General features: G+C 41.3%; 5 protein-coding genes across 10 annotated transcripts; 3 read left to right on the forward strand and 2 right to left on the reverse strand.

The window, feature by feature from the left end:
- Nucleotides 1–146: 146 nt before the first annotated feature.
- srrd (SRR1 domain containing) lies at nt 147–2,174 on the reverse strand. Of its 2 annotated transcripts, none has more exons than XM_077601390.1 (7): nt 2,083–2,174; nt 1,702–1,867; nt 1,570–1,610; nt 1,303–1,490; nt 1,133–1,231; nt 906–1,057; nt 147–827 (listed from the first exon to the last, which is right to left on the reverse strand). In XM_077601390.1, exons 2-7 carry the CDS (start codon nt 1,842–1,844, stop codon nt 575–577), a joined length of 876 nt encoding a protein of 291 aa, XP_077457516.1. In that variant the 5' UTR covers nt 1,845–1,867; nt 2,083–2,174; the 3' UTR covers nt 147–574. The 2 variants fall into 2 exon arrangements, with proteins under 2 accessions (XP_077457516.1, XP_077457517.1); XM_077601391.1 differs by having other exon boundaries at nt 1,702–1,931; nt 2,083–2,169.
- Nucleotides 2,175–2,271: 97 nt separating this feature from the next.
- On the forward strand, nt 2,272–6,740 carry tfip11 (tuftelin interacting protein 11). 2 transcript variants are annotated; one of them, XM_077601388.1, is made up of 15 exons: nt 2,272–2,417; nt 2,667–2,886; nt 2,980–3,148; nt 3,236–3,392; nt 3,579–3,706; nt 3,797–3,958; nt 4,086–4,277; nt 4,540–4,719; nt 4,798–4,932; nt 4,993–5,096; nt 5,168–5,336; nt 5,438–5,681; nt 5,768–5,910; nt 5,997–6,162; nt 6,266–6,740. In XM_077601388.1, exons 2-15 carry the CDS (start codon nt 2,684–2,686, stop codon nt 6,610–6,612), a joined length of 2,499 nt encoding a protein of 832 aa, XP_077457514.1. In that variant the 5' UTR covers nt 2,272–2,417; nt 2,667–2,683; the 3' UTR covers nt 6,613–6,740. The 2 variants fall into 2 exon arrangements, with proteins under 2 accessions (XP_077457514.1, XP_077457515.1); XM_077601389.1 differs by having other exon boundaries at nt 2,283–2,417; nt 2,683–2,886.
- Nucleotides 6,741–7,183: 443 nt separating this feature from the next.
- thoc5 (THO complex 5) lies at nt 7,184–12,979 on the forward strand. 2 transcript variants are annotated; one of them, XM_077599855.1, is made up of 20 exons: nt 7,184–7,443; nt 7,660–7,764; nt 7,887–8,030; nt 8,267–8,380; nt 8,459–8,556; nt 8,893–9,039; nt 9,127–9,241; nt 9,330–9,462; nt 9,571–9,648; nt 9,727–9,770; nt 10,481–10,580; nt 11,013–11,121; nt 11,197–11,298; nt 11,375–11,471; nt 11,655–11,766; nt 11,853–11,956; nt 12,122–12,209; nt 12,295–12,410; nt 12,487–12,677; nt 12,755–12,979. In XM_077599855.1, exons 2-20 carry the CDS (start codon nt 7,666–7,668, stop codon nt 12,816–12,818), a joined length of 2,055 nt encoding a protein of 684 aa, XP_077455981.1. In that variant the 5' UTR covers nt 7,184–7,443; nt 7,660–7,665; the 3' UTR covers nt 12,819–12,979. The 2 variants fall into 2 exon arrangements, with proteins under 2 accessions (XP_077455981.1, XP_077455982.1); XM_077599856.1 differs by having other exon boundaries at nt 10,484–10,580.
- A 358-nt stretch (nt 12,980–13,337) lies between these two features.
- LOC144073914 (neurofilament medium polypeptide-like) lies at nt 13,338–16,788 on the reverse strand. The gene is made up of 5 exons (XM_077599858.1): nt 16,112–16,788; nt 15,413–15,533; nt 15,046–15,245; nt 14,849–14,973; nt 13,338–14,765 (listed from the first exon to the last, which is right to left on the reverse strand). The coding sequence occupies exons 1-5, from the start codon at nt 16,727–16,729 to the stop codon at nt 13,796–13,798; spliced, it is 2,034 nt and encodes a 677-aa protein (XP_077455984.1). The 5' UTR covers nt 16,730–16,788; the 3' UTR covers nt 13,338–13,795.
- Nucleotides 16,789–19,306: 2,518 nt separating this feature from the next.
- Nucleotides 19,307–27,641, forward strand: fancg (FA complementation group G). Of its 3 annotated transcripts, none has more exons than XM_077599853.1 (14): nt 19,307–19,477; nt 23,727–23,811; nt 23,901–24,026; nt 24,114–24,340; nt 24,423–24,558; nt 24,885–25,015; nt 25,100–25,246; nt 25,318–25,478; nt 25,663–25,726; nt 25,893–26,209; nt 26,276–26,316; nt 26,390–26,563; nt 26,706–26,817; nt 26,969–27,641. In XM_077599853.1, exons 1-14 carry the CDS (start codon nt 19,394–19,396, stop codon nt 27,081–27,083), a joined length of 1,920 nt encoding a protein of 639 aa, XP_077455979.1. In that variant the 5' UTR covers nt 19,307–19,393; the 3' UTR covers nt 27,084–27,641. The 3 variants fall into 3 exon arrangements, 2 of the variants coding, with proteins under 2 accessions (XP_077455979.1, XP_077455980.1); XM_077599854.1 differs by having other exon boundaries at nt 19,308–19,477; nt 26,972–27,641; XR_013300186.1 differs by lacking the exons at nt 19,307–19,477; nt 23,901–24,026; nt 24,114–24,340; ... (8 more) ...; nt 26,706–26,817; nt 26,969–27,641 and adding an exon at nt 19,633–23,414 and having other exon boundaries at nt 23,727–23,757.
- The last annotated feature ends 10 nt before the right edge of the window (nt 27,642–27,651 follow it).

The raw sequence follows: 27,651 nt of genomic DNA on the forward strand, positions 1-27,651 counted from the left end.
TACTCCAATTTATTGGACAGATGTATTAAAATAACAATACTCCAATGTATTGGACAGATGTATTAAAATAACAATACTGTCCAATAAATTGGAGTATTGTTATTTTAATACATCTGTCCAATAAATTGGAGATGTATTAAAATAACAATACTCCAATTTATTGGACAGATGTATTAAAATAACAATACTCCAATTTATTGGACAGATGTATTAAAATAACAATACTCCAATTTATTGGACAGATGTATTAAAATAACAATACTCCAATTTATTGGACAGATGTATTAAAATAACAATACTCCAATTTATTCGACATATGTATTAAAATAACAATGGTATAAATTATACTGTTTAAATCACAATACTATTAATACATTTATATACATATGTGACACTGTTGCTCAAAAGATGCTTTACAATTAATTACAAATGAATAACCAAAAATGTCATTCACTTATCATTGAATTTTCATGTAGCTTTACTCGCGAGAGTCGGGGCGGGGGCGGTGGAGATGATGAGTCAGGTGATGGATCGAAAGTCTTTCATGAGTTGCCTAGGAAATGAATTCAAAAATTCACGTCTTTTCTCCATTCCGAGATTCTCTTTGTACAATCTCCAAATCGGCGCAGTGCTGATATTGTGGTTCCAGTGGAGCTGTCCAGGTAGACTGGTTGAGACAGTTTATTTTGCTGGCATTAAAGCTAATGAGCACAGTGTCGCTGAAGACATCGGTCAAAAGGGATGGGCATTTTAGTTGCCTCTCCTCACACATATTCACTGCTCGACTGATGTAGCTGTAGTCTCGCTTGAATTCTCTCTCAATCATTCTGTCGGTAGGAAGATAAATAAATCTAATGAATATAACATAACCACATTACTCCCACTCCAATCTATCTTGTACAAACCTCTCATTCATGCCACTGAAACTGTTTCCAATTATTACCACGTGCGGCAGACATTTTGGACTCCAGTTCTTCCACAGGAGGTTGTTGTACAAGGCTTTCCCGCAATGTATGAGATAAAAGAGCGTAGGTTTGGTTGCCAGTCGTTTCCCTTCCTACACATCAAATAATGAAAAATTATACTTAAAAAATAAAATATAGAAAATAAATGTGGTCCTATGTATACTCACCTCATTGTCTGTGAGTACTGTCAAACCCAACTCTCGGAGTACATCTTTTTCTCCATTGGAAAAAGCAGGGTCATAAACAAGGCAGTCTTTTAATGGAATCTGCAAGACATACATACAAATTAGCATCTTTAAATATGATATAGTATGTTCTTCATATGATAAATTTTCACCTTTGTTGCATCCAGGAGAAGGAGCAGTATGGCGAGCTGGTACCGAGCAGACACACAGTTGGAAAAGCTGCCCAAACCATAACACACACACTCAAGTGGACAAATATTGGCATCTAAATTCTCTTGCAGCTTGCCCGTATTGACAATGTTGTCTTTTTTATTTAATGATGTGGCCAACAGCATCTGTTCTGGAGACAATAATAGTCATTTGCCTTCTGGTAGAACAAATACTGAGAAATAAATTTCATCTTAATTGAAGAGACTCACCTTTCCATTCTTTCCAAAAGCATTCGCATCTCATTTCAGCTCTGCAAGGAATGATGCAAAATTAGCGCAGGAGTACACATTTATTTCACTAAAAGTATTACGTTTAGTTTTATTGAATATGACAAATCTTACAGAACTTCGTGGATTCTTTTAACAGTTTTTCCAACATCCAGCGGTTCATTGCAGTGTGCTACAGAAATCTGTACCGATTTCAGACTTCTCGATGCTCCTTTTCGGCGACGTTGCACCTGCCATTCACCACATGGGTCTGACATCTTGGGGGTCAGCTTGGGGGGATCTGATTATTATTATGAATGTTTAATTTTAGTAGACACGCGAACATGAAGCACCACCAGATAGAGCTGGAAACATTGTTTTAAAATGACAAGGATATAATTAAATTGTTGTTGTTTTTCCAGACAACGACAATACTTTAAAGTTACGATAAATCTGTCTTTTTCTGCAATTTTCACATCTGTAGAAATAAATTGCAAATCGTGTCCACTTACACACCTTTAGTTTCTTCTAGTGCTCGACGCGAGGGACTATTTTTAATGACACCAGTTTTCTACTTCCGGAGTAATGTATAACTAGGAATTACGAAGATTATTTACATTACGCATTGTATATTTTAATTAAAATATAATTAAAATGAATTATTTATGTCTATTTTTGTCTTGGTTAAATAAAGACAGACATTTATGTTACCAAAACAGTTGGAAAAAGCGGAAGTTCTGTTTCTACCGGACGTGTTCCTGAACGGGACGTCAAATTGCTAGCAAAGGTTAGCTTGGAACCTTATTCACAGCTTCAGACAGAATATGATAATATAAACTGCGAAGAACAAGGTAATGTACTTGATGAGTTATGAATCGTTATTGTTCATCGGTGGTAAATGTTTTTCACGTTGTATTCGTGATTTTTTTGTCATAAGAAATACCCAATGACGTCTACCATTAGACTAAACATTTCAAATATTAATACATAAAATATTGTTTATTTTTATTTATTCTATGATGGAAGTTTGAAGGGCATACTTGTAAAGTATCCGTTGTATTGTTAAATCTTGTTTGTCATTTGGATCTATTTTCTTTTAGCCATCATTCACTCCAGAATGTCGATGTCACATCTTTATGGACGGAGAGGGCCAGAGGAGGAAGGTGTCGATATCGAAAAATTTGAGATCACTGATTGGGATTTGGCCAATGAGTTCAACCCAGACCGCCGCAGACACAGGCAGACCAAGGAGCAAATGACTTATGGCATTTGGGCACAAGACTCTGATGAGGATGAGAGACCCAGTTTTGGGGACAAGCGGTAAGTGGTAACTTTCTTTACATGTCAAGCCAAGCGAACCCATGAAACGTTTTAAGAATACCATACTAAATCAAGTATTGTTTTTTCCCCTAGAGCCAAAGACTATACTGCTCCAGTGAACTTTGTGAGTGCAGGAATAAGAAAAACTGCAGCTGACGAGAAACAGCAAAAGGATGAAGAGGAGGCTTCTGATAATTCTGATGATGACAGTCCTTCGATACCGCCACCTCCTCGAGTGTCAACAACAAAAAAACTTCAGAAGGTAAATAATAGTTTTTAGTATCAGTGTTTATGTAATGCAGGATATATTTCCCATTAGTGTAATTTGTGGAACAAAATTTTTTTTCAGGGCAATTTCCATGGAAACCAGTCTCAACGGTTTGCAGGGGGTATACAGTCTGGTCAGGGAATTGGTTCCTGGGAGAAACACACCAAAGGAATTGGACAAAAACTGCTGCAAAAAATGGGCTATCAACCTGGAAGAGGCTTGGGAAAAAATGCACAAGGTCAGCAAAATTATTTACTAGGATGTCTATCAATAGAAGATTTGATCTGATATCTCGGAAATGTATTGAGGGTGCAAAAAGCACATTCATTTTCCGATCTCATGACCAAATCGAGGACATCCCTCATACTTACATTTAAGTGTTGGGTGTTGACAATGTATAAAATTTCCCACATGAAAATTTTAGGTATCATCAATCCTATTGAGGCGAAGCTTCGTAAAGGAAAGGGAGCTGTGGGGGCTTACGGCAATGAACGTACCCAACAGAGTATTCAGGATTTTCCTTTAGTTGACTCGGATGAAGAGGAGGAAAAGGTAACTTGAACACTTTCTAGTCATTCAATTCTATATTTTTAATACTGCCTGATTTTGAAAATTACCCAGCCTTCTAAATCATCTGTTCAGGAGTTTCAGAAGGAACTAGGTCAGTGGCGTAAAGATCCGGCTGCCACTGGTTTAAAGAGGAAACCAAAGTACTCCTACAAAACTGTAGAGGAACTGAAGGCTAAGGGCAAAATTTCCGGGCACAGCATTGGAGCATCTGCTGGAGAGCTGGCACAAGTCAAAGTAAATTCAGTGTCCTTTTTTTAAAGAAACTGCTCAAGTAGCGACACAAGACTTTGTGGGAAATTAGTACATATCTCCCATGGAAATTGTGAAGTTACATTAATTTGATGTATCGTCCTGTGTGTAGGTCATTGATATGACTGGAAGAGAGCAACGGGTATATTCCAGCTATAGTCAGATGTCCAACAAGCACAACATTCCAGAAGATGGTCCACCGAGTACGTCTCTGCATGATCAGAAGGGAACCGGCTTTGCCATTCCTGAACTTGAACATAACCTCCAACTTTTGATTGATCTTACTGAACAAGACATATTGCAGGTACATTTGAACCAGTATACAAAAAACAAAAACTCAAACTATTTTTTTAATCATTAACTATATATAATACACACTTATAAAAATGATTTTTTGAAAATCTGTTTATCGCCCAGGTCTACGATACACACACCAAGCTTAGTGGGCAATGATGAAATGAAACATAACAGCCTTAAAATATATATTTGCATGTATTTTATTGCCCATGAGTATACTTAGTAAATATTTTATGGATCTCTTTTTGTTCATTTCGACCCATTTTTAGTCGGCTCGCCGCCTCCAGCATGAAAAAGATGTGGTTGTGTCACTGAGCCATGAATCCAATGAGCTACAGAGCAGACTAGAAGAAGAGCAAAATGCCATTAGCAGAATGGAAGCTGTGCTGGCTTTGGTGGAGCGCTTCCCGTCTGAAGAAACGGCACCAGGCGAGGGACCTACTTTACAGGTTCGTTGGTTATTGTGTTTGGGCAAGCACGTAACTCTTTCAATACAACCCCCACGTTGTGATTTGCATTCTCTACAGGAGTGTGCCCGCATCTTTGAGACATTGCAGACAGACTATTATGAAGAATACAAGACGATGGGTTTGGCTGACTTGGCGGTAGCTGTGGTTCATCCCTTACTCAAAGAAAAGCTTTTCTCCTGGGATCCACTGAAGGTATGTTTATCCTTTAGACTCCTTATAATGCAGATTTAACTGTTTTATTTTTTTCCCTAGGACACTTCTTATTGCCTTGAAGAAGTTGGTAAGTGGAGAGCAATTCTTGAATCCAGCAACCTTCTCACTGGTGGGCAAGATTCAAACATGGACCCTTACCACAGGTAAGAACAGGCACCATGAAAAGAGTCATGGATTTTGCATCAACTTGTTTTGCGCTCATAAATTATTCCAGGCTGCTTTGGGAAGTATGGATCCCAGTAATGAGATCCTGCGTCACTCGCTGGCAGCCTCGCATGGTCGGGGCAATGGTGGACTGCCTTGAACTGTGGTCTCCTCTTCTTCCACCTTGGATCTCAGGTCACCTCCTCGAGCAGCTTATTTTACCTCGACTGCAGCGAGAGGCAAGACAGATTTATGTTTATTCTAAAGAAAATCCCTCATTTTAAATGGGTTTTACTGCGAGTACGTATACCAACCTGAGAACCTGTTTTGGGAATACCAGGTCGATAGTTGGAACCCCTTAACAGACACTGTGCCCATTCACTCATGGATCCACCCTTGGCTACCTCTGCTCCAATCACGTCTTGAGCCGCTATACGCACCCATTAGGAGCAAATTAGCTAACGCTTTGCAGCGGTGGCACCCCAGTGATGCTTCAGCACGCCTCATCCTCCAACCGTGGAAAGATGTTTTTAGCCCTGGTGCTTGGGAGGCTTTTATGGTGAAAAACATCATCCCTAAACTAGGTAATCTACTTTTTCCTTTTTTTTTATCCTCTCGTGGCCTCTATCAATGACGTTTGATTGCATTTACCACCATCCGACTTCCACAGCTCTGTGTCTGGAAGAGCTGGTTATCAATCCTCACCAGCAGCAAATGGAGCCATTTCACTGGGTGATAGACTGGGAGGGTATGCTGTCCGCATCTAGTCTAGTTTCACTGCTGGACAAAAACTTCTTTCCAAAATGGCTACAGGTATGGAAATCTTACAATCTAATTAAACCTAAATGACCTATATAAATGTGCTTCTGGATATATATAATTGTATTTATTCTTGATAGGTCCTGTGTTCATGGTTGAGCAACAGTCCTAATTACGAGGAAATCACCAAATGGTACCTCGGTTGGAAGACCATGTTCAGTGATTTCTTGTTGTCACAGACACTCATAAAAGATAAGTTCAACGAGGCGCTGAACATCATGAATCGTGCAGTGTCATCAGGAATTGGTAGGTTTCGGGAAATGCGTAGGGACATTTCTCCCATGAACTACGGTTAAAGTTACGAGCTATATACGAAATAACTTACTATGTTCTCTATGTAAACCCACAGGTGGATATATGCAACCCGGGGCAAGAGAGAACATTGCATATCTCACTCAGACAGAGAGAAGAAAAGACTTTCACTATGAAGCCATGCAAGAGCGCCGGGATGCTGAGAATGTCGCTCATAGGGTTGCCAGTACCAGTGTACCCACTAACTTTAAAGATCTCATCCAGACCAAGGCAGAGGAGAACAACATTGTGTTTATGCCCATAGTAGCTAAACGCCATGAGGGTAAACAGCTGTACACATTTGGGCGTATTGTCATCTACATAGAGAGAGGGGTTGTATTTGTGCAAGGAGAAAAAACATGGGTGCCCACATCTTTGCAGAGTCTAATAGATATGGCTAAGTGAATGTGAATATTGGCCATTACAGTAAAAAAGTTGTTGTCTTTGGTGTCATTTCATAAAATATTAGTGCTCAGCCGTGTTTTTACACTTCTAATCTTGTAGAAATGCAAATAAATTCTTTTTGTATAAAACTTTGCTGACTTGTCATTGTGTTATAACAGTCTGGCTATTTCTGTGTATATTTTGACATATTTCCTGGTAGTGTCATGCAAAAATGAAATGAAATTTATTTTTGAATGCTATTCCAACATAAGATTAGCATTACATATCATATAGCATACTACTGTATATCATCATGAGTGGCATGAATTAATGTGAATTCATGAAGCAACCTCTGAGCTGTGTATTTTTTATAACATTTATCATTTTATTATTGTATATTATTATTATTACTCAGTACTAACGATCACGTTTAAACCCAATTTTGAGTTTTTAACTTGATAAATTCCGTTAAATGTTACAAAAAAAATATTATTTTTTAACTTGGTATATTAAAGTAAGTACATATGTATTAATTTGTATGTCATGTCGCTAGTTGATGACGCCAGCTATTTAAAATGAATTTCCCCCGTGGTTTACACCACGCAAAGCACCCTGGGATACGATTGTTGCAGTTTCGTCCTCTAATTTGGCTCAAAACGACAGACGAGGGGCCAAAGAACGTATTTGAAGTGTGAGAGTGCAGAAACCTTCTAATTTTATGAACACGAGACAGTCGCATTCTTGTGACGTACGTGGTCTTCCGGACTGGTCTTCGAGTCTGCATTTAGCAGAACCTGAATTATAATTCAACCTTTTTGATTACCATAAATTCCCCTTCTGCGCAACGTAAAGGTAAGTAAGGGTTTGAACACGCCTTATCTGCGTCAAATAGTTTATTAAAGTTCATTAATTTGGTTTGGAGAAGGTTATTTTTAAGTCGATGTGCTAGTAGCTCGATACGTAGCTAGTGCCTGTGCTAACTAAGAAGCCAATCCCGGGATCAATAGTAGCTTTGCATAGCAGTACTAAGTGCTTGTATTTCATTTCCCACACTAACAACCTTTCCAGGCACAAATGTCTTCAGACTCCCTGAAAAAAAGAAAGGCAAAGGTTCTTAGGAACGAAGCTGTAACTCCAGAGGTGAAGCGCGGCAGAGGGGATGTTGACCAGCAGGTAATGAAACAAGTTCAGGGCCGTTTTGCACTAAGATCTGCCTTCATCTAACGGCAAGTGATCTGTGTGTACCATGAATATTGCATAATTTGTACATAATCATACTTTGGATTTATTTCCAGGATGTACGCGTCTACAATGAGGAGGTGGAGCTCGATGGCAGGGACTATGAGGAAGACTTCATCAATTTTAGAGAGTCATGTGAAGGATTGGCCACGCTAATGGGTGAAATACAGGAGCTCAAAGCCAATGGTGCAAAAGAGGGGGTAAGATTTATATTTACCAAAATTATTAATTGTGGAATCACTTGGGGTTGCCCCAAGGTCAAGAGGCAATCTGATTTTCCAAAATGGTTACCTGATTATGAACCTAATTTCGGGCCAACACAGTGGGTGTGACCATAACAATCATGTTATTATGCACCCCCACTACCTTTGTGAGGCTAGGCGGTACAAAAGATGAATACATGAATAATAGTCTGCACTGGTAATCTTTCTTTTAGTGTCCTGAGATTGAACGAAGACGTTTGCAGAGCTGCAACCACTTCATGACGTTGAAAAAACTTAACCGTCTGGCTCACATGCGGCTAAAGAGAGGAAGAGACCAGACTCATGAGGTGTGTATACATTTAGATTGTCATATTATTGCTGGTGTTTGTTGATAAACAAAACTGATGGTTGTATTGTCCTAACAGGCTAAGCAGAAAGTGGATGTGCTGCACCTTCAGTTACAGAATCTTTTGTATGAAGTACTGCACCTTCAGAAGGAAATCAGTAAATGCTTGGAGTTCAAGTAAGCACTAAATACTGTAATCCTTAAATTAGACTGCATTTCAGAGTGTGGCTGAACGATATTGGAAAAATCTGACATTGCCATTTTGTTGTGGGATGTTTCCGATATAATTAGCAATAATAATTCTACGATTGAAGCATATACATGCTATCAAGAATCACTTAAGGGGCAGCTGTTGCCGCTGGTTTATGTCACGCAAGGCAGCCTTAAGAAGTGTAAGAAGTGGGAGCGAGAGAGCGAGAGACTAAAGCATTCATTAAAAGAGCAGATATGTCTCCTAAACAATGACCTTGAACAATGATGTCAATTAATTAGCATCTTTGTTTTCCCTCTCAGGTCTAAGCATGAGGATATAGACCTAGTCACTGAAGAAGAGTTTTACAAGGATGCACCAGAGGAGATTTCCAGGCCACAGCTCACGAAAAGTGATCCACACCAGCAAACACTGGCACGGTTAGACTGGGAGCTTGAACAGAGGAAAAGGTATTCAAAATTTGTTCATCTCACTTAACGCTCACTGCTCATATATTCTGCAAAGCTAACGGAAAGTTTATTCGATGACCGACAAAGGTTGGCAGAGACATACAAACAGTCTCAAGCCACCAAGGAGAAGATCCAGAGAAGTATTGAGGTCAAGAAGGAACAGTTGAGGAGCTTGCAGCCTGGCCTGAATGCCATAATGCAGGTACAATTTGTATCAGTAGCTCTGACTCTTGCTTATCACGCTATTATTTCCAGAACGCAGTAGTGATTTTTGTTCCCTCTTTGCAAAGGCCTCCATCCCGGTGCAAGAATACCTGGCTGTACCCGTTGAACAGACACAGAAACACGCCGAGATTGCTCAGCACCTGCCTCCACCCCTTTATGTGCTTTTTGTACAAGCTAATGCATACGGTCAAGCATGTGGTGAGGAATCTTCTTGGACACGTTGGTGTTGAGCAGATCCTTTTGTACTTTTTACTGTCCAAGTTTTAACAACTGTTTGATTCTGAGGGTTTTGTTTCCCCCTTTCAGACAAGAACCTGAGCGTAACAATCAGTGGGGATGTGGATGAAGCCAAAGCTATGTCCAAACCTCCAGAGGATTCTCAAGGTAAGACTACACAATTGATATGTGTAAATAGTACAAATGAACTCTAAATTTCTCTTGTACTAATTGTTTGTGATCTAGATGACGACAGTGACTCAGACGCAGAAGAAGAGCAGGAAAAAACAGTGAGTCTTAGCTCATTTGAAACACATGCACACACGTTGTTTATGAAGTCAGCCATTTCCTCAGATCCACATCGCCGCAAGTGTCACACAAAGCATCCCTATAGATCTAACTGTCACAGAAGGACAGATGAGTGACGGAAAAGGAATGAGTTCCAGCTGAAGGATTCTGAGATGTTTTTGATCAAGAACAGCCAAGTAGTTTCAACCTAATCATATTTGAATTGAATGACAGTTAATAGCGTCGCCAGCTGTTACAGTGTACATTAAATAATTCTTAAGAATCTTTCGTAAGTTACCGTAAAGATGAATTCCCTTTAGTTATATGGAAGAATTCATCAAGAATTTTCTTTCTTGACCTTTGACCTCGTTACCCCAAAATGTAACCACCTATTCCGTTCATAATAAAAATGCATCCTGCATGTTTGATGTGATTCCCTTTATTCTTTCTTGTTCAGTTATCACCAAATTTATGTTGTGACCTTTGCCATTAGACCTTATTACAACATATTTAATCACCTCTTCTATTTCATATTAAAAACGTATGCTGCAAGTTTAAAATAATCAATCCCTTTTTATGTTCTTCATTCGTCTTGACCACAAACAAGCAGACATGGAACCGAATACGTAACCTTCCACATGTTTCACCCACGGGTGTAAGTTATCTTCCTGTGTTTTTGTATCGCAATGTAAAAGTGGTGTCATTTTTACAGAAGAGGAGACGTCCAACTGCCGGAGGTCAGCTTGATGACAAGAGACGAGAGATGCTCAAGAGACACCCACTGTCCCTCTCTTTTGACCTGACGTGTAAAGGTAACTCATTTGTACATTATGAATATTATTGAAACGATTCCAGCCCTTCGAGCATGTCTTTGCTAACGGGTGTGTATAGGGGGGGTTGGCTTATTGAACCCTGTGTTCCCTCTGCTGGTGACTAAAGATAAAAACCTGTCGTGACAACTGCATTGCAGGCTTTACTTAACTGAAGAGGGAAAGCGGTACAGTCATGTTTGTGCTTCTACAGCAGTTCATCGTGCTGTAAGCACATTTTCTCATGAGCTTTCTTTGTCCAACTCTGCTGCGCTGTCTACTGCCAACATCCTGTGGCCTTTGACATAGTCAAAGGATATTAACATAATAGCATTTTGTTCCATCCCAAATTCAGCTTTTGGACTCTGATACGCTACAAGGCCCTACAGTTACAATAAGGTGACTTTGTCATAAACTACCAAATTGTCTGTGCAGATGGCAGTGTCCTCAATCTCTTCTTCTACTACCTGATAAATCTCAACATTATGACAGTCAAGTCTAAGATTTCTTCATCGACAGACCTCACCACAGCCATCAGTGCAGGGTATGTGTAAGATTGTGTTTATATATGAAATCCCCCGTCTATCCAATGCTTTATAGCAAGAGCTTCTTTTAACAGGGAGCTCGTCAAATCAGAGACCCTTCTAAGCTGTTTGTACGCCAACGATCACGGAAGAGAAACACCCAATCCGGCCAACCGTTATCAGTTTGATAAAGTTGGGTAAGGAGACCATTATACCTCTCAGTAGTGGTCTAAAAACCATTGAAGTTACATTTAACAACTGCTGCATCTACAGGATTGTTTCTTTTGCTGACTATGTGGAGGATTTGGGTCATCCATACAAGTGGGTTCAGAATCTTGGAGGGCTACATTTTCCAAGTGATTCTTCAGAGGTGTGTGTTGGTGTGCATATTACATTTACAATATCAGGGTTTGCCCCAGAAAACCTAAATATAAATTTATTATGGACTTCATTCATTTGAATGCTAGGTGCAGGGGGTAACAGTAATTTGTCTTGGACAGGGCTTGTACACTAATACACGATTAGCAAATTTAATGTCTTGACTTTTGTCTAGGGTATGCTGGTGGGCAGTTCTTTAAGTGCTAGCCACATGGAGAACACCATGAAGCTTCTGAGGAGCCGAGTTCTGTCCCGCTTGGCTCTGCATAAGCAGTTTGCGTCTTTAGGTAAAGCAACATTGCCATCAACCATGCACACAAAGTGCGCCAAGTGAAGAGCCTTTTAATTGTGGTTGTTTTATTCCCCTTCATAGAGAACAACATCATCCCTGTTACCACTGAGTGTCTGCACCTCTTTCCAGCCAAGATTATTTCCCGTTTAGCTCAATGGACCACCCTTACGCATGAGGAGTATGTGGTAAGTGTTCAAAATTACCCATACACGGTAGCCAAACCAAACCAACCCCCTAAGAAAGTGTTCTTTTTTTGTTCGTTTGTTTTAGGGGTGTTTTTATTTTTCATTTATGGTTTGTGTATTTGAATTCATTTTTTTAGTAATGCCAGTAATGCATATCTTTTCTAGGATCTGACATTTACACGTCATGTGACTGATGCCGGTCTGGCAAAAGAGACTGATATGTATTTTACTGGAGTTTTTGAAAGAGGCACAGGTACCCCTTTTTGTTGCTTGATTCAAAGAAGATTTTCCTAGATACAAATTTAACAATCTGTGTTATTTTTAATTTTTTCTTATAGCTACTCTCCAGGCCGCAGTAGTGCTGAATCCCCGTTACCCTGAAATCTCTCCTCTCTTCTCCCTCTCGCTCAGCTGGAAGGGAGAGCGCAGTGGGCGCACTGATGACAACCTTAGGGTAAAGCCCTTTTTAACACAAAATTGTTCTCCTGTACAAAAAAAGACAAGATAAGAGATTTTTCTTATGTTTATAGGCCATGGAGGCTGAGGTGAACGTGTTCAAAAAGGAACTACAAGGCCCACGTCTAGGCTACCAGCTCTTGACCAATCAGATTTTACGTCTGTGTGTCTGTTTGGATGTCTACCTGGAGACTGAAGATCAGGATGACGGCGTGGAAGGACCACGGGAGTTTCCTCGCGAAAAGATGTGCCTCCGTACTGTCAAGTGTGTACTTAAAAGAATAAAATTTCCAATTCTCTGATGTCCACTTAATTCTGACTTGTTGTCTTTTTGTTTCCCAGGGGTCCAAATCGTCTAAAACCGTTCAAATACAACCATCCTCTGGGCCTCTTCAGTCATCGCTAAAAGTATTCCTGCAATTCCTTTAACATTTTTACTCATACCAACTATTGGAAGCATTTTAGATCAACTAAACATTTTTTATGAAATATTCCAATCATTTGAAAGTAAAAGAGGACCTTATTTTGGTGAAAATAAAGGTTGGAACTGTTTTTAAACTCTCAAAATTGATTTTTTTTTTATTCTTACTGCACCTCACTGCAATGCTATTTATAGAATGTGTTCATGGGATAGATCTCAGAAAAGGTTGAATGGGACAGTTCAATCAAGCGACTTGGAGTAAGGTTTTGATTCCAGCAATGGCTTCTGTTGTGTTACTGATGGCGTGAAGGAAATCGTGACTATGCCGCACAGATCCTCATTTGTACATGACCGTGGTTGGCAGGACGTGAGAAACGGGTGCAGCGTTTCCACCCCCTCCTCTGCAATGCAGGCAAGTATGCACCACTGACTGCTCAGACGACATTTCCTTTGACCAATTTTAACCAAAGCTTAGCGTAAGATAGCTTTCCCTCAACCAAAACATGTTTTTAATCATTCTTTATTTTTGTTTTGTGTTGCATATATTCATGTCGCATTATTATTATACACATTAAAGTCATCAGAGCATTGCAAGTCAGAGGAATGACATCTCAATTTGTGAAGAGAAATAAAGTGCACAATAAGCATCCACGTCTGTCAGACTATTTTCCTATCATAGCAAATATATTCATATTTGTGTACAATAATGTATATTCAAATATATTTGGGCTCAATATGTTTAGCTGGCCATTTGTCCTTAAAGGCTAGTGCAGGTACAGTGAAAATGCACTTTTTATTGAAAGGCAAATGTCCCGTTCACATTTTTTTAAAAGCTTGATAAACCTGGCTACAGGGGTACTAGCATTAATGGTGCCTACAAGGGCCAATAGAAATTAAGATTGCTTATGATTGAGCAAATTTCCTGGCTGCTCTCACCCGTATTTTTTTGTGGTCCTTACTCATCACTTACTGGGTTTTTCTTCCTTTCTGTCTTTGGGCTCAGCGGCAGGAGATTTATCCACCTTCCCTCCGTCGTCCGGTCCTTTACTTGTCTCCTTCTTCTCTTCCGGTTTCTTAACTGGTGGTTTTTCAGGTTCAGCTTTGGAGGTAGGTTTATCCTCCCGCTTTTTCTCTGTTTTCTCTGCCTCAGCCAGTTTAGGAGCAGGGGGCTTTGCAATAGTGTTAGAAGATTCGTCTTTAGGTTTTAAGGCTGGAGCTTTGCTCTCAGCAGGCTTTGAAGGTTTTGGAGATTCTTCCTTCTTTGGAACCTCGGCTGTTGGGCTCGGTTTCTTTGCGTCGGGTGTGTTGTCATCGGTTTTATTCTCGGTTTCTTTTTGGTTCTCTTTCTCATCCTTCTTAAACGATGGATCCCTCGTTTCGTCTTTAGCGGGTAGAGGTTTGTCTTTTTTCTCCTCTTTAGTTTCGTCTTTGGGAGCAGGGATAGACTTGACCTCCTTTTCCTGAGGTTCAGGGGTCTTGGGAAGTGGAGATTTAGGCCGAGGGGATTTGCTTGGAGGAGATTTGGATTTTGGTGACTTTTCGGGAGATTTGGCCGGTGGCGATTTGGATTTAGGGGAATTCGGAACTTTCTCTGATTCGGTGGGTGATTTCGGCCGAGGAGAATTGGGAACTTTCTTTGGCGATTTGGTCACCTCTTCTTGCTCATCTCCATCCTCTCCTTTATTTTCCTCTTTTTCCTCGACTTTATTTTTTTCATCCTCTTCCTTTTCTCCCAACTCGTCTTCTTTAGCTTCCTCACCATCTTCATCTTCTTCTGCCTCCTCGGTCACCTCTGTGACCTGGGTCTCGTCTGTCTGCTCTTGAACAATCACTTTATCATCTTTCACTTTCAAATGCACTGAAATTCTGTTATCCAGGTAGGAATACGGACTTCCTGACACAAGACGACTCTCTTCACCTTCCAGTAGCTTCCTGTTTTTGGAGACAATGTTGAACCACAGATGATCACCAAAAGTGGGATGAAAACAACTGCATTAGGAAGTTAGAAAACCAACCTGTAAGCAGCAATTTCAATATCGAGAGCCATCTTTACATTCAGTAGGTCCTGATAATCCTTTAGTTGGCTACCCATCTCCCATTTTCCCTTTTTCAGCTCAGAGTCCAGATGATTGATGGTCTCCTGCGGGATAAACAACACATGATATGACACACAGATTCACATTATTTTTTGTGCGATTTGTTCTGGTCTTGCCTGGAAGGAATCGAGGTCTTCATGATGTCTGTCCTCGCTATCCAGAAACTGCCTCTCCAGGGCTTCCTTGGTTCCTCGGAGAGTCTCCAGCTCGATGGTGCGACTCTGGAGCTGATGACGATATTCAAGGATCTCCTCTTGGGCCCCCCGGATGGCATTTTGGTTGGACTTGGCTGCCTCTGTCAGATGCTCCATGCGCCCTATGAAAACAAATGTTGAATGTGAAATGTTTGGTGAATCCCAAACTATACATGATACTACTTATTTCGAAGCATTTTTATTCACTGTGTGCGACTCGCCTAGTCAGCACAACAATTTTCTTTTTAGGCCCTTTAAAGAAGGCTTTAAAACTTGCATTCCCCTTTACCTTTGAACCAGTCCTCGGTTTGCATGGCATTCTTGGAGGCATGGCAGTCGAGCTGCGCTCGAATCTCCCGCAGGGCTCCGGTCACGTCCACTTTGTGCATGTCAGGCATGTCAAATGTCATCTGCACGGAAAAGTGCAGTAATTAAGTTACTATGACCGTATTTAGCAGTAGTACAAGTGACAGGCATTTTTCAACGGATACATTGGGATTCGCTGTATTAGGAAAAAATACTGTCCAAAAAAGTGTTCTTGGTTTGCCGTATGTACATAGTATTCTTTTTTTTTAAAAATCAGAAATGTCATACGTCTGCAATGTTGCTGGTCACATCATTGCTCTGGTTTCCTTAGGAGGGATGTTAAATCTGTGAACTCATAAGTATAAATCTTGGGCTTCCTCAATTAATCGGCGAATAGACAATTAATTATCAACTGAATCGCCGATTCATATTTTTATGACTTCTATTCATTCCAAATGTTAAAAAAGGGGGAACATTAAATTTTATCCTTTTTTGGACATCAAGGTCAATGGAAATGGGATATGATTTTTATTTTAACGACAAATGGAGGAGATTATTTCTATTTAGACAAAATCACAGCTGCTCAATAGGGGGCCAATTACACAGGTGTGCAGGAATGCCACTTCGGATAAAGCGGGAGAAGATGAGATGAGATGAGATGAGCTCCAACGGTTAGCCTTACCTGTGCGCCCTGAATCTGCGCCAGGAACTCGGCCACCTCTTCCTCGTGGTTCCGCTTGAGAAAAGCGGCTTCGTCGTCCAGGGCGCCGAGCTTCTTGTCCAGTTCCAGGCGGACCAGCCCGCACTCATCCGCGTACTTCTTCAGAGCCCGGGCGGCCGCGTCCAACTCCTCCCGGCTCCGCGCCTCCTCTTCCAGGCGGGCCCGGAGCCTCTGGAAGTCGTCCTCCAGGCGTCCGTATTCCACGGTCGCGAGTCCAGTTTCGCGACCGAGTTGCTTTACGAGCCCCCGGAGGTCTTCCAGCTCGCGCTCGTAGTATTCTCCCACCGAAGCTCGGCCACTTTGGTTGTGTCGCAGCGCCGCCGCTTCGGCTTCAAGGTTGCGATTGTGGTTCTCCAGGCTGCGCACCTTGTCGATGTAGCCGGCGAAGCGGTCATTGAGCGCCTGTAGGATCTCCTTCTCGCTCCTGTTGGACGCGTCCCAGGTCAATGTATCCCCGGATGGCTGGCTGTTGGCGAGGCGGCGGCGCTGCGAGTGGAAGCCGCTGGAGGACGCCGAAGCTGGGCGAGCCTTGCGGAGCCCGCCAGAGCCGAAAAAGTGGCTTTCCACGGTGAAACTCATGATGGAGTCAGACTGCAGCAAAGAGGGGTGAGCGTCCGCTTTATATACGAGGGCAGGGAAAGACACGAGTCAGCATCACAGCTTTTTGTAGACACACTTTTCTCCCCCAAAAGATCCCCCTCCCCAATCTGTGTAAATTGGATTATATTGCAAAATACTGAAGTGGGTCTCATATTAAAATGTTTCTTTTGCCCTTATCGAGTCATGACTGCTTAAGGGCAAAATACACATTTTACTATGAGACCCACTTCAATGCATTATTCACTGTTTGAACATTAATATTTCCATCTAAATTTTGCTGTATGATTCCTATATAACAGGGGTGGGGAACAAATTAGACACAAAGAGCCAACATTTTAAATTGTGAGAGTCAAAGAGCCACACTTTACGTCAGGAGCAGCATAAAAAAACTCCAATCTGCCAAATTATTTTGTTAAATATAATTTATTGTTTGTTTTAAATGGGCCCTGATGAATTTTAGTTTGTTTCAAGCGAGAATAAAAATAAGAGAAACGTGAAACGAAGGAAAAAGCCACATTCATTTTGGCTGGGAGCCACATGGGGCTCGAGAGCCACATGTTCGCCACCCCTGTGATATAATGTAGGGAAATGAGTAAGCATGCCCACTTCTTTCACAGTTGTAGGAATTGTTCAAAAGCCATTATGAAAAAGACTTGGATTGATTTGGTAATGATTGGAAATTAGCTCATGAGCTTCAAAAACAAGTTTGTGTAAATTTTAGGCCATAGTTATTGGACTGATAATATTTAGAATGCTCCTGTAGCTAATTCATAGCTTCCTTATTGTTATTGTTAGATCTTATATTGTTATGTATAATGTTTGCTCATAATGTCTCACCAAAAGTTTTACTGATACACCAGGTAGAATTTTTAGTGCATTGTTTTTCAACACCATTTTGTTCTTTAATAGACATATCGCTTTAAAATGGGTATTATCCTTTACACAAGGATGTTAAATTCTTAAATAATCATTGTCTTACTTTAATTCAAGATTCTTAGTTTTGAAATGCAAAAATACAGTCAAGTTGAGCGAGATCTCTGCATTATGAATTGTTGAAGACCTAGCATGGCTGTGTGCTCTGCTGATGCTTAAAGTGCTGCAGTGTGAGTTTGCAGATCCACATCATGCAGTCCCACGAGGAGCCTTGCAACCCTCACACGCACACAAATGTATATAAAATATCCTATTGTTTTTTTGGTGCCTGCCCCTATGTTGCCACATGTCAGCAAATCAAGGTAAAATCATTTATTGTTGTAATTGAATGACTTTATTCTGCAAATCATGTCGGGCAACAACATTTTATATTGATTTCAGATGAGTGTACCAGTGGATACTGATTTAATTTCTGCATCTCACATTCTCGCACTCAATGCTTTTACAACAAAGGATGCACACTTGTCAAACAGAGAAAATAAATGTCCAGCAAGAGAGCAAAAAAGTCAAGAAAACCACAATAAATCTTAATTTATTGCAGAGGATTATTTAAATGTTTTGTTAGACGACAAAATACTGAAATTGTACACAGTTTGTACACACTTTAAGTGACCAGATCCATCTAAATGTTAAAACTAAGAAGTACAGCAGTTGGCCCGTCAGCCTTAGTTTGTCACGCCTGTTTGTGTACTTAAATTATTAAAGTACCCAATAGTGAACATCAAACACAAAAACTGAAAACAAATCTGATTATTATCCTGTAGGATGCAGATGACGGGTTGGAGACGCTGATGGGAATGATGCAAAAGATGAAAGTGGAAAAACGCCAGACAGAGGACTGAGACGGGGGGTGCGAATAAAGGAGAACATAAGAGTCACCTTCACAGGGACGAGTGGAAAAATGGCTGCCGTAGCAGGCACAACGATGACTCATCTGAAATTCGAATACGGCATTCTGCAAAAACATCCATCTTCTTATGAGCATGAATTTTAATGAAAGAATCGCAATAGGAAACCACAATCATGCAAGCTTTCAATTTTGAGAATCTGTGAAAAATGGAATTACAGCCAGCAAGCACGTCCTATTGTCACTAATGTTGGTCTGTTGTGTCTGCACTTGCCTAAAATATGGCATTATTCTGCTTCATACAATCACTTTTGGGATATTTTTAAGTGTAAAATCATACCCATTTTGTAAAAAAAATAGCTTTGCAAAATTTTGACATTACCCTCCCAAAATAAATCCTGTTGTGTGAGAAAAATGTTTACATACAAAATAACTCAGTTCAGACAAATATTCAGCACTACAAACCTACGTAAGAACTGGTTTTTACATCAGTGGAACATTTATTTTTTGTTTTAAAGAAACGAACAGAGCACAAGAAGATTTTGTTGTTGTTGTTGTTGGTGGTCCTTTTTCAAATTTGATGAGTGTGCATGCAGTTAGTTGTTCAGAAACCCCAAAATGTGCATGCAGTTAGTTGTTCAGAAACCCCAAAATGTGCATGCAAACAATAAAAAGCCACTCGTCACAACATGCAATAAATTAGAACTCTCGCACCATCTCCTGGTGTCTTACTATTTAGTTTCCACTGCTATTTCCCTATGAGCCACTAGGGGGCAGAAGAGCCCAACGCTCCACCTTTAATGAGCCTTTTCCGGCTTTGAAAATAACGAGGAAAAGTTTAACCATTTTTGCCTCTAAAAGAAATGTATACTAAAAGACAACAATCACCGTCTAAATTATCAGATAGGTGGATCCAGGAGAACAACGAATTGGTCAACAAATGGAAGGTAAAGTTATCGCGTTGCTAGTAGCGTCGTGTTAGCTAAGGTACGGCCGTCGCATTTATGGAGTCATAGCACAAGGCGGAATGTGCGTTGATATTTGAACAAACCAACCAATGAGAAGCCTTTCCGGTCGGGAACCGGATTTGCTCGTCGGTCTCGTCCAATCAGCGCGCGGCACTAATGTTTCCGTGATTTTCGAACTGTAGTTTGGCACACCTCACCCAAGTGGTTAGCGAACAACAAACTATGGAGGCGCGCACCGAGTCGGATTATTAAACGACGCTGGAACGGATTAACGGGGGGGATTCTCGAACTGCTGGGGGAGCTGAAGTTGATCGTAGAGCTGTTAGCTGAAAAGAAGCTAAATTAGCTCCTGTGTTATTCGTTGCGTTGTTTGAACAGACGTCATTTCGAGCCCGGTTGAGGTTCCGTAAATGAATTCTGGCATGGCTGACAACAGTTTCGTGATTTCTGGGACACCTCGGAGTTTGCTGGTGGATTCATCCGTATATGATTCAAGGCTGGAGGAAACCACCAAGGACCATGTACTTCTCGGGATGGAATGTGATGAAGGTGAAGATATGCTGCCAAAAGTGGAGGCAAGGGTGGTTCTGGTGGGAGAGGCGAGCAAAAATGTCGACCTGGTCAAAGCTCTGCAGGCTGTGCGAGTAATGGAGGTACCGGTGGTTAAAATAAGACAATCTGAATCATGTCCAGAAGAGAAAATGGTGATCAAGTCTATTGTCAATATGGAAATTACTGCTCCTGTCCTAATAACCAACAACGTCCAAGAGTTTAAGGATGAAGACAACGCAGAATTTGAGACAGTGTTCATCCTCGATGATTTTAAATCTGCAGATTATCGTGACCTTTACCAGCGCGATAACCGAATCATCGGTCCGCCGGTTGTGCTGCGCTGTGTTTTGAAGGAAGAGCCGATTCCATTTTCATGCCGCCCTCTTTACTCCACAAGCATGCTGAACCTATCGCTGTGTTTCACTGGCTTCAGGAATAAAGAAGAAATTAAAAGATTGGTGAATCTGGTTCATCACATGGGGGGCATCATTCGGAAGGACTTCAGCACAAAGGTGACACACCTCATTGCCCACTCCACTCATGGGGAGAAATACACGCTGGCTGTGTGTATGGGGACGCCCATTCTCACTCCTGCGTGGATAAACAAAGCCTGGGAGAGAAGAAATGACACGTCCTTCCACGCCGGTGTGGAGGATTTTCGAATGGAATTCAAAGTTCCACCGTTCCAAGATTGCATCCTCAGTTTTTGGGGGTTCTCAGAGGAAGAGAAAACAAATATGGAAGAGAGGACCCTCAAACACGGTGGCAAATATTTGGATGTCGGCAATGAAAGATGCACGCACTTGGTGGTGGATGAAAATTCGGGGAAGGAGCTCCCACGTTGTTTTCCCAAAGTGTTTGTGGTTAAACAAGAGTGGTTTTGGGGAAGTATTCAAATGGATGCTCGGGCTGGAGAGTCCATGTACCACTTTGAAAGCAACGTTGTCAGCCCGGCCATGAAGAAGGCGGTGTCCCTCCTCTCCCTCTCCACCCCCAACAGTAACCGCAAGCGTCGGCATTTAAAGGACACACTTGCTCAGCTCGCAAAGGAGACCGAGTTCTCACCCTTCCCTCCACCACCCAAAAGGCCTTCGGCAGAACATTCCCAGTCTTTGGGCTCCTTGCTTGACCTCACAATCACACCCGACACGTGCAAAGCCTTTTCGGGAAGCTCTAAGCCATCCAAGAGTTCCATCCAGCCCAAAAAATCAGCCCGCTGGCAAGTTTCCAAGGAGCTCTATCAAACGGAAAGCAACTACGTGGACATTTTGAACACCATACTGCAGATTTTCAAGCTTCCGTTAGAAAAAGAAGGTCAGGTGGGTGGTCCCATCCTGGCCCAAGAAGAAATTAAGACAATATTTGGAAGCATCCCTGACATTTATGAGGTTCACACCAGAATAAAGAGTGACCTTGAGGACCTCTTGAGAGATTGGTCAGAAGAAGCAAGTGTAGGAGATGTTATCCTTAAATATTCAAAAGAGCTTTTGAAGGCCTACCCACCCTTTGTTAACTTTTTTGAAATGAGCAAGGATACCATTGTTCGCTGCGAGAAACTAAAGCCACGCTTCCATGCTTTTCTAAAAATCAACCAGGCCAAGCCAGAATGTGGACGGCAGGCGCTAGTAGAGCTGCTCATCAGACCTGTACAGAGACTTCCCAGTGTTGGTCTGCTACTGAATGACATAAAAAAGCACACGTCAGACGAGAACCCAGACAAGCTGAAACTGGAAAAAGCGATCGAGTCCCTCAAGGAAATTATGACTCACATTAACGAAGACAAGAGGAAGACCGACGGGCAGAAGCAGATCTTCGAAGTCGTTTACGAAGTTGACGGCTGTCCCGCCAACTTGCTCTCCTCCCACCGCAGTCTGGTGTACAAAGTGGAAACGATTGCACTCGGAGACCAACCGTGCGACCGCGGCGAGCAAGTCACGCTCTTTCTCTTCAACGATTGTTTGGAGATCGCAAGGAAGCGACACAAAGTCATCAATACTTTTAAAAGTCCAATGGGACAAACAAGACCGCCTCCCTCACTGAAACACATCGCCTTAATGCCGCTGTCCCAAATTCGAAGAGTCTTGGACCTCCAGGACACAGAGGAATGCGTGAATGCATTTGCTCTAGTGGTTCGCCCACCAACAGAACAGGAGAACATGCTTTTCAGCTTCCAGCTGTCTGGAGAAGAAACGTTGAAAAGCGAGTGGCTGAAAACCCTTTGTCGCCATATAGCCAACACCACCTGCCGTACTCATGCGGGTGACCTCATTCACTGTACAGATCCTGACACGCTGCAGGTGAGCACCAAAGACATGGGCAGCACCCTCAGCAAAGCCTCACGAGCCATCAAGAAGACTTCCAAAAAGGTGACCAGGGCATTTTCTTTCTCGAAAATGCCAAAGCGGGTCATTCACCGGGCAATTATATCCAATAATACACCAGAAGATAAAAGACTGAGATTGAGCCCCGCAAACCACGGCAGCGCAACCTTGCCCATGTCCCGCTATGCCTCCACGCACAGTTTGCTCGACTCTCCCAAAAGCAGTAATGGAGTGCAACGTTCCAATTCTTTTGACCCGCACCCTCTAAATACCAGACTTCCTGTGTGTAAACTCACTTCTCACAGCCCCGCCCAAAATCTTGCTGTCTCTGGCTTTGACCTGGAAACCCAAGGAGACCAAAACCTCTCACCCAATTGCTACCCCAGATACCGAGAGGCAAAATCCTCCACTCTTGAAACGCTTTTATAAACCTTTCCAACAAAACCGAACACTTATTTTTTTTCATTTTTTTTTCTTCCCTCTCTCTATTTTAAATCCTTATGGAATTAGTGAGTTAATCATTTTTTTCTACTTCAGATTTTAGGAAATTAAAGATATATCTGTTTTCAAAAGTACTTAGCCACCAACCTCAATGTAAATAAATGTTCCTTTTACCTTAATTTTGTTGATTTATGGAAACTAATTTTTATTAGCTTTTTTGTCTACTTACAAAAGCATTTAGGGCATTTCTTGTGAAGTATTATTATTTTGATTCAAATTTACCTCATTTTCTGACACTACAATAAGAGTGGCTTTGTAGGAACACCTCACATTTATTTTTCCATCTAACACGTTTTTCTTCAAGCCTTCCTTTTGCCAAACATGTGACCAATGCAGTCCATCCCAAATCTGCTTTTGTTCCAAATTCCAAAGCCAACTGTCTTCCAAACTCAAAAACATTGACAATTTTGCAATTTAGAGCTCCCAAGTTGAAGACAAGGGCCCCAGCTTCTTCTTTTCAGCCACACAGAAATTCCCAGATGCCAACTGGAGCCCCGTGAAGCAGTCCAGTACCCAAAGGCAGAATCTCCAACTAAGCCCAGGTTCTTCAGATTTGTGTGAATACTTATTTAAAGACACATCAATGTTGAACAAAATCTAATTTTGAGTTTTAAAAAATCACTTAGTATTACTGTATCAAACGCACCTGTCGGTTTCATGCAGCCCAGTCCAATTAAAAATGATGTAAAAAAAAAAACATTTCTTTCTTTTAACCACCCTTTGAGAAAAATAAATAGTTAATGTGGTATGCAGTGGTACCTAGCATTGTGTAGCAGTGTAACATAATAGTTCTTTAAAAACAACTTTATGTAGAACACTATTTGTAAATGAGCATCTATTTTTCTCTCTTCTAGAATAGAGATGCTTCAAGCCAAGACCAGAACCATGCCGTGTTGTTGTTGTTGCCTGAGTTCCACAAACTTTTAAGAAAAATACAAGGTGAGCATCATTTAATGTCAACAGTGGGAATGGGTATTGTCAAGTAAAAGCAATAATATTCTTGTCTTGTCATGATCTGATTGTATTAGGTCTACCTCCACTTGAGGACCATGCTCACTTGGAAGTGTGTGTGGTTTACAATGTTTGCCTGCTCTCCATTGCTCTGTCTCGCATGTCCGAGGCTGAGCAACTCCTTAAACAAACAATTGAAAGAGGTCAGTGAGTGAATTAATTGTTAATTAGATCATGGAAACAATGACGCTACTGTATAAAGGTGCCTTATTTGCAACTCGTTTTCATAGTTTTACAGATGGCAGGCGTTGAACCAATGGCCACCTCCCCACCACAGTTTTGGCATACTCTTCTAACAGGAGTTGAACCAAAGGCCACCACCCCATCAGAGTTTTGGCATACTGTTCTAACATCAGTGGAAAACACAGCAATTTCTTCCTTTCTTAAGAATCTTCTATGTGTACAATGGGCTATCTGGTTGGCCAACTGTAAATTTGAAACCATAGAAGCACAAAAGGTAAAAAGAAATGGCTTATGTTATGTAAAATGATCTTCAAAATTGTATGTGTAAGCCTTTTTAAAATAAATTTGTCATGCAGGAAGAGTTTGCCTCTTTGTCTGCGGGGATTCAACAAAACATGGCAAGTGATGGAATGTCTTCAAACATACCGCTTTTGGTGATGGAACCAAGGAAACTTCTTGAATTGTTGGAAATTTGCACAGCCATCACCCAAGGTATGACATTTTCAAAATGCAAACATCAATTCATCATATTTGTGTATCTATTGCAACCTATCATTAGTATTAAATCTTTCATTTTAGAATGAGACTTTTTTTTCTCAGCCAGTATTTTAAATGTAAATTTGATGGAGTAATGTGCACTGGCACTAAATTGTAAAATGTCACATCTGGAAAATGCATGATTTTTGTAGATGAAACCATAAAGTGTATCTGAATAAAGTCGATTGTGAGCTGGATAACATTCTTTTTTGGGCGTATAATAAGTAATGATGTGACCAATGACATGAAATACATGGCTGCTTTTTCTTGGTTGCATGAAGGTGCAGAGATGCTAAAGGAAGGTCGAAGGTCAGAAGCTCTTAGTCTTCTGCACCCTGCTTCTTCTCTGCCCGCTCCCAGAATTCTCATAGCTTACACGCACCTGGTGTATGGCTGCTGTCTAGCCCACACGGTAACCTGCCTTTTCTGAGTGTATACTTAGCAATCAGGATGCGTGAGTTTGCTACTATGTAAGTGTGTGACTTTTTTTTAATAGGGCCGTCCTCAGATGGCACTGCTGTGTTTCAGGAAAGCAGTGGAGACAGATTTCCAATGTGTATGTGCTCAATATCAAACTATACTAGTCCTCAGGAGCCTGGGAAACACACGTGGAGAGATAGAAATGCTTCGTTTTTTGCATTCTGTGGGTCAAGCACTATATATACAACATCTGTGGGAGGGTGCATTCTTTTGAAAAGAATTTTTCTTCTACAGACGCTGAGGTTGCCCTCCAACAATGAACCTGTTACACCCGGCAATCAGCTCCTCCCTCTGTCTGTTCTTCTACAAAGTCAAGCACTGCAAAGCCTGCTTTCTGTACCCTCCTCCCTGAGTGTACTTCACAGTTTGGCCCAGAAATGTGTGCTGAATTCAAGGTGAATGTGCTTCACTATCCTTTAACACTCTTAAAAGGAAATGTGCACTGATGGCACCTTTTTAAAAGTGGGCATTTCAAACTCATTTAGTTTGTACGTTACTCTCAGGTTTTTCCATTTGCCTGATGTTTTGATCACTTAACCATATTAATGTAATTCTGTAAATGCCTCTCTGACCGTTTAGGGTGCCTGAAGGTGTGGAACATTATCTGGGCCTGTTGGCGGCTATTCATTATGATGAACACGGAGTAAGATGAAACACTTTGCACGCCAACACTATACATTTGGAGTGAAGTCTCCCTTAGCAACATATAAGTTTCCACTCTTTTTCTGTTAGAGTAGATATAATCATTAACCTCTGTTTAAATGTTTTGAGCTTTTCGTGGTTCATTCTTCAAACCCCCTCGGTTTCAGGTATGCTCTGAGGACTCTGACCTCCCTCGGTTACCCGAACTTCACCTGGAGGCTGGCACGTCCTTGCTTATGGTCGAGCGGCCCGGCGACTGCATGACGTTGTGTGACGAAGTCATTACCACAACGGCAGAGCTGCTGCCAGCACACGTGGTGCTGGAAGAGCCAGAGGAGGAGGAAGGCGGGGCACAAGCTACATCCACCGAGGGGGAACAAGATGCGGTGGCGATGATCTTTTGGACGGCCGCAGCACACCTTCTTCAAGGTCACTGTTACTGTGAACTGAAGAACTGGAAGGAAGCTGTGGTTCACTACACTCGGTATGTAAAGATAGACTTACTTCACTTCTTTATTCAATTAACCTGAGATTCTATTGTGCTTTTTAGATGTATCAACTTGATGGTGAAGGTGCGCTTCAAAGAGAAGGGTAAGAATTTTCTAGCTAGAGTTTGAAGCAAAAATGTCTTTGGAGAGAAGAAACACGTACAGTGTACTTATAGGTGGCCAACCTCAAGTCCCCACTACGGACATGGTGAATGAGAAGAGAAAGGATCTTCACATCTTACAGCGAATGAAGGGGCTCTCATTTGCTGGAAGAGGCATCAGTTTTGCCCAGACAGACCAGCTGCGACAGGCACTGAGAGACCTCAATCTGAGCCTGCAGGCTTTTCCAGGTATGAAAAGCACATCATTCTTGATCACACAAAGTTGATTGGTAAAGGTCTCTGGAAGATTTGGGACTAAGGATTTGATCATTACTGGCAAGACAGCTAATACCACAACTTGACACTGTAAATCACATATTTCCCTGTTTAGAGTGTGTGGGTGCAGGGCTCTGGTGTGGAGAGGTGCTGTGGAGGCTCAACAGGAAACAAGAAGCTGCTAAAATTTGGGAAAAAACCTGGAACTTTAGCTCGGACGTGGCAAAGTAAGACCCCGACAGTGCTTTTAAGCCTTTTGAGATTCAGATACATGTGCGTGGGGCTACTTAGTGGTGTTATTGCACCCCAAAATAATATTTTCATATAGTGGTATACCATTTTTTTTATCTTAAAGGTTACTTTTTCTTTTTTTTTAAGCAGAATTCCTCTATATTTGTGGGAACCCCAGTTTGGATCCGTGCTGGATTGTGAAGAACTTCGGCTCAGAATACGTGAACTTGATCCCAACAAGGACACCTCAAACCAGGAATAACAATGTCCTTGCAAGTTTTGTCAAATGTTAATGGAAGGAAAAAATGGTCTCGTGTGTGTGTGCGTGTGTGTCTGTGTGTGTGTGTGTGTCTGTGTGTGTGTCTGTGTGTGTATACAGTGATTATAGAACTTTGTTTTAATCACGGCATATACTTATTCAAATAAACGCCGCATTTGCGCATTTTTTGTAATGGGGACAAGTATCAAACAAAAAAAGCAGTTGGTTCTTGTGCTTGTTAGGATTCTAATTGAATAAGCTACATTTAGATGACTACATATTATAAATGCTGCCCCCCCAAGCCATTGCTTCTACTGCCTCACTATAAGAACAAATGAGATACTTATGTATATTAAAATGCAAAATCACTAAATGAAGGACAAGGATTTTCAGGATCTCCAGAGCAATTTAATTGTTGACAAGGTGACTTCATGTTTTTTTATTTTTTTATGGAGACACTATTTTCTTTATGTTTTTGTGTGTTTTTTAATGTACCTTCTTGTTGATGGTGTTGCTATTGGTTAACTAAGTGAGCAGAACAATTAAAAATTTTAAACCTAACTTCATTAAT

This window comes from Stigmatopora argus, chromosome 5 (genome assembly GCF_051989625.1).
Source record: "Stigmatopora argus isolate UIUO_Sarg chromosome 5, RoL_Sarg_1.0, whole genome shotgun sequence".
In the NCBI taxonomy this organism is placed as follows: Eukaryota; Metazoa; Chordata; class Actinopteri; order Syngnathiformes; family Syngnathidae; genus Stigmatopora; species Stigmatopora argus.

Excerpts from the sequence above, each read along its gene's own strand:
- srrd (XM_077601390.1), bottom strand. The coding sequence starts at position 1,844 with ATGTCAGACCCATGTGGTGAATGGCAGGTGCAACGTCGCCGAAAAGGA. Across the intron at positions 1,232-1,302 it reads TTCTCCTGGATGCAACAAAG|ATTCCATTAAAAGACTGCCT; the intron begins GTGAAAATTTAT and ends TATGTCTTGCAG. Across the intron at positions 828-905 it reads TTCAGTGGCATGAATGAGAG|AATGATTGAGAGAGAATTCA; the intron begins GTTTGTACAAGA and ends TCCTACCGACAG.
- tfip11 (XM_077601388.1), top strand. The coding sequence starts at position 2,684 with ATGTCGATGTCACATCTTTATGGACGGAGAGGGCCAGAGGAGGAAGGT. Across the intron at positions 2,887-2,979 it reads CCCAGTTTTGGGGACAAGCG|AGCCAAAGACTATACTGCTC; the intron begins GTAAGTGGTAAC and ends TTTTTCCCCTAG. Across the intron at positions 4,720-4,797 it reads GCGAGGGACCTACTTTACAG|GAGTGTGCCCGCATCTTTGA; the intron begins GTTCGTTGGTTA and ends CATTCTCTACAG.
- thoc5 (XM_077599855.1), top strand. The coding sequence starts at position 7,666 with ATGTCTTCAGACTCCCTGAAAAAAAGAAAGGCAAAGGTTCTTAGGAAC. Across the intron at positions 7,765-7,886 it reads GAGGGGATGTTGACCAGCAG|GATGTACGCGTCTACAATGA; the intron begins GTAATGAAACAA and ends ATTTATTTCCAG. Across the intron at positions 8,031-8,266 it reads CCAATGGTGCAAAAGAGGGG|TGTCCTGAGATTGAACGAAG; the intron begins GTAAGATTTATA and ends TCTTTCTTTTAG.
- LOC144073914 (XM_077599858.1), bottom strand. The coding sequence starts at position 16,729 with ATGAGTTTCACCGTGGAAAGCCACTTTTTCGGCTCTGGCGGGCTCCGC. Across the intron at positions 15,534-16,111 it reads CGCAGATTCAGGGCGCACAG|ATGACATTTGACATGCCTGA; the intron begins GTAAGGCTAACC and ends TTTTCCGTGCAG. Across the intron at positions 14,974-15,045 it reads AAGACCTCGATTCCTTCCAG|GAGACCATCAATCATCTGGA; the intron begins GCAAGACCAGAA and ends TTTATCCCGCAG.
- fancg (XM_077599853.1), top strand. The coding sequence starts at position 19,394 with ATGTATACTAAAAGACAACAATCACCGTCTAAATTATCAGATAGGTGG. Across the intron at positions 24,341-24,422 it reads AAACCATAGAAGCACAAAAG|GAAGAGTTTGCCTCTTTGTC; the intron begins GTAAAAAGAAAT and ends TTTGTCATGCAG. Across the intron at positions 25,247-25,317 it reads TGCTTCGTTTTTTGCATTCT|ACGCTGAGGTTGCCCTCCAA; the intron begins GTGGGTCAAGCA and ends TTTCTTCTACAG.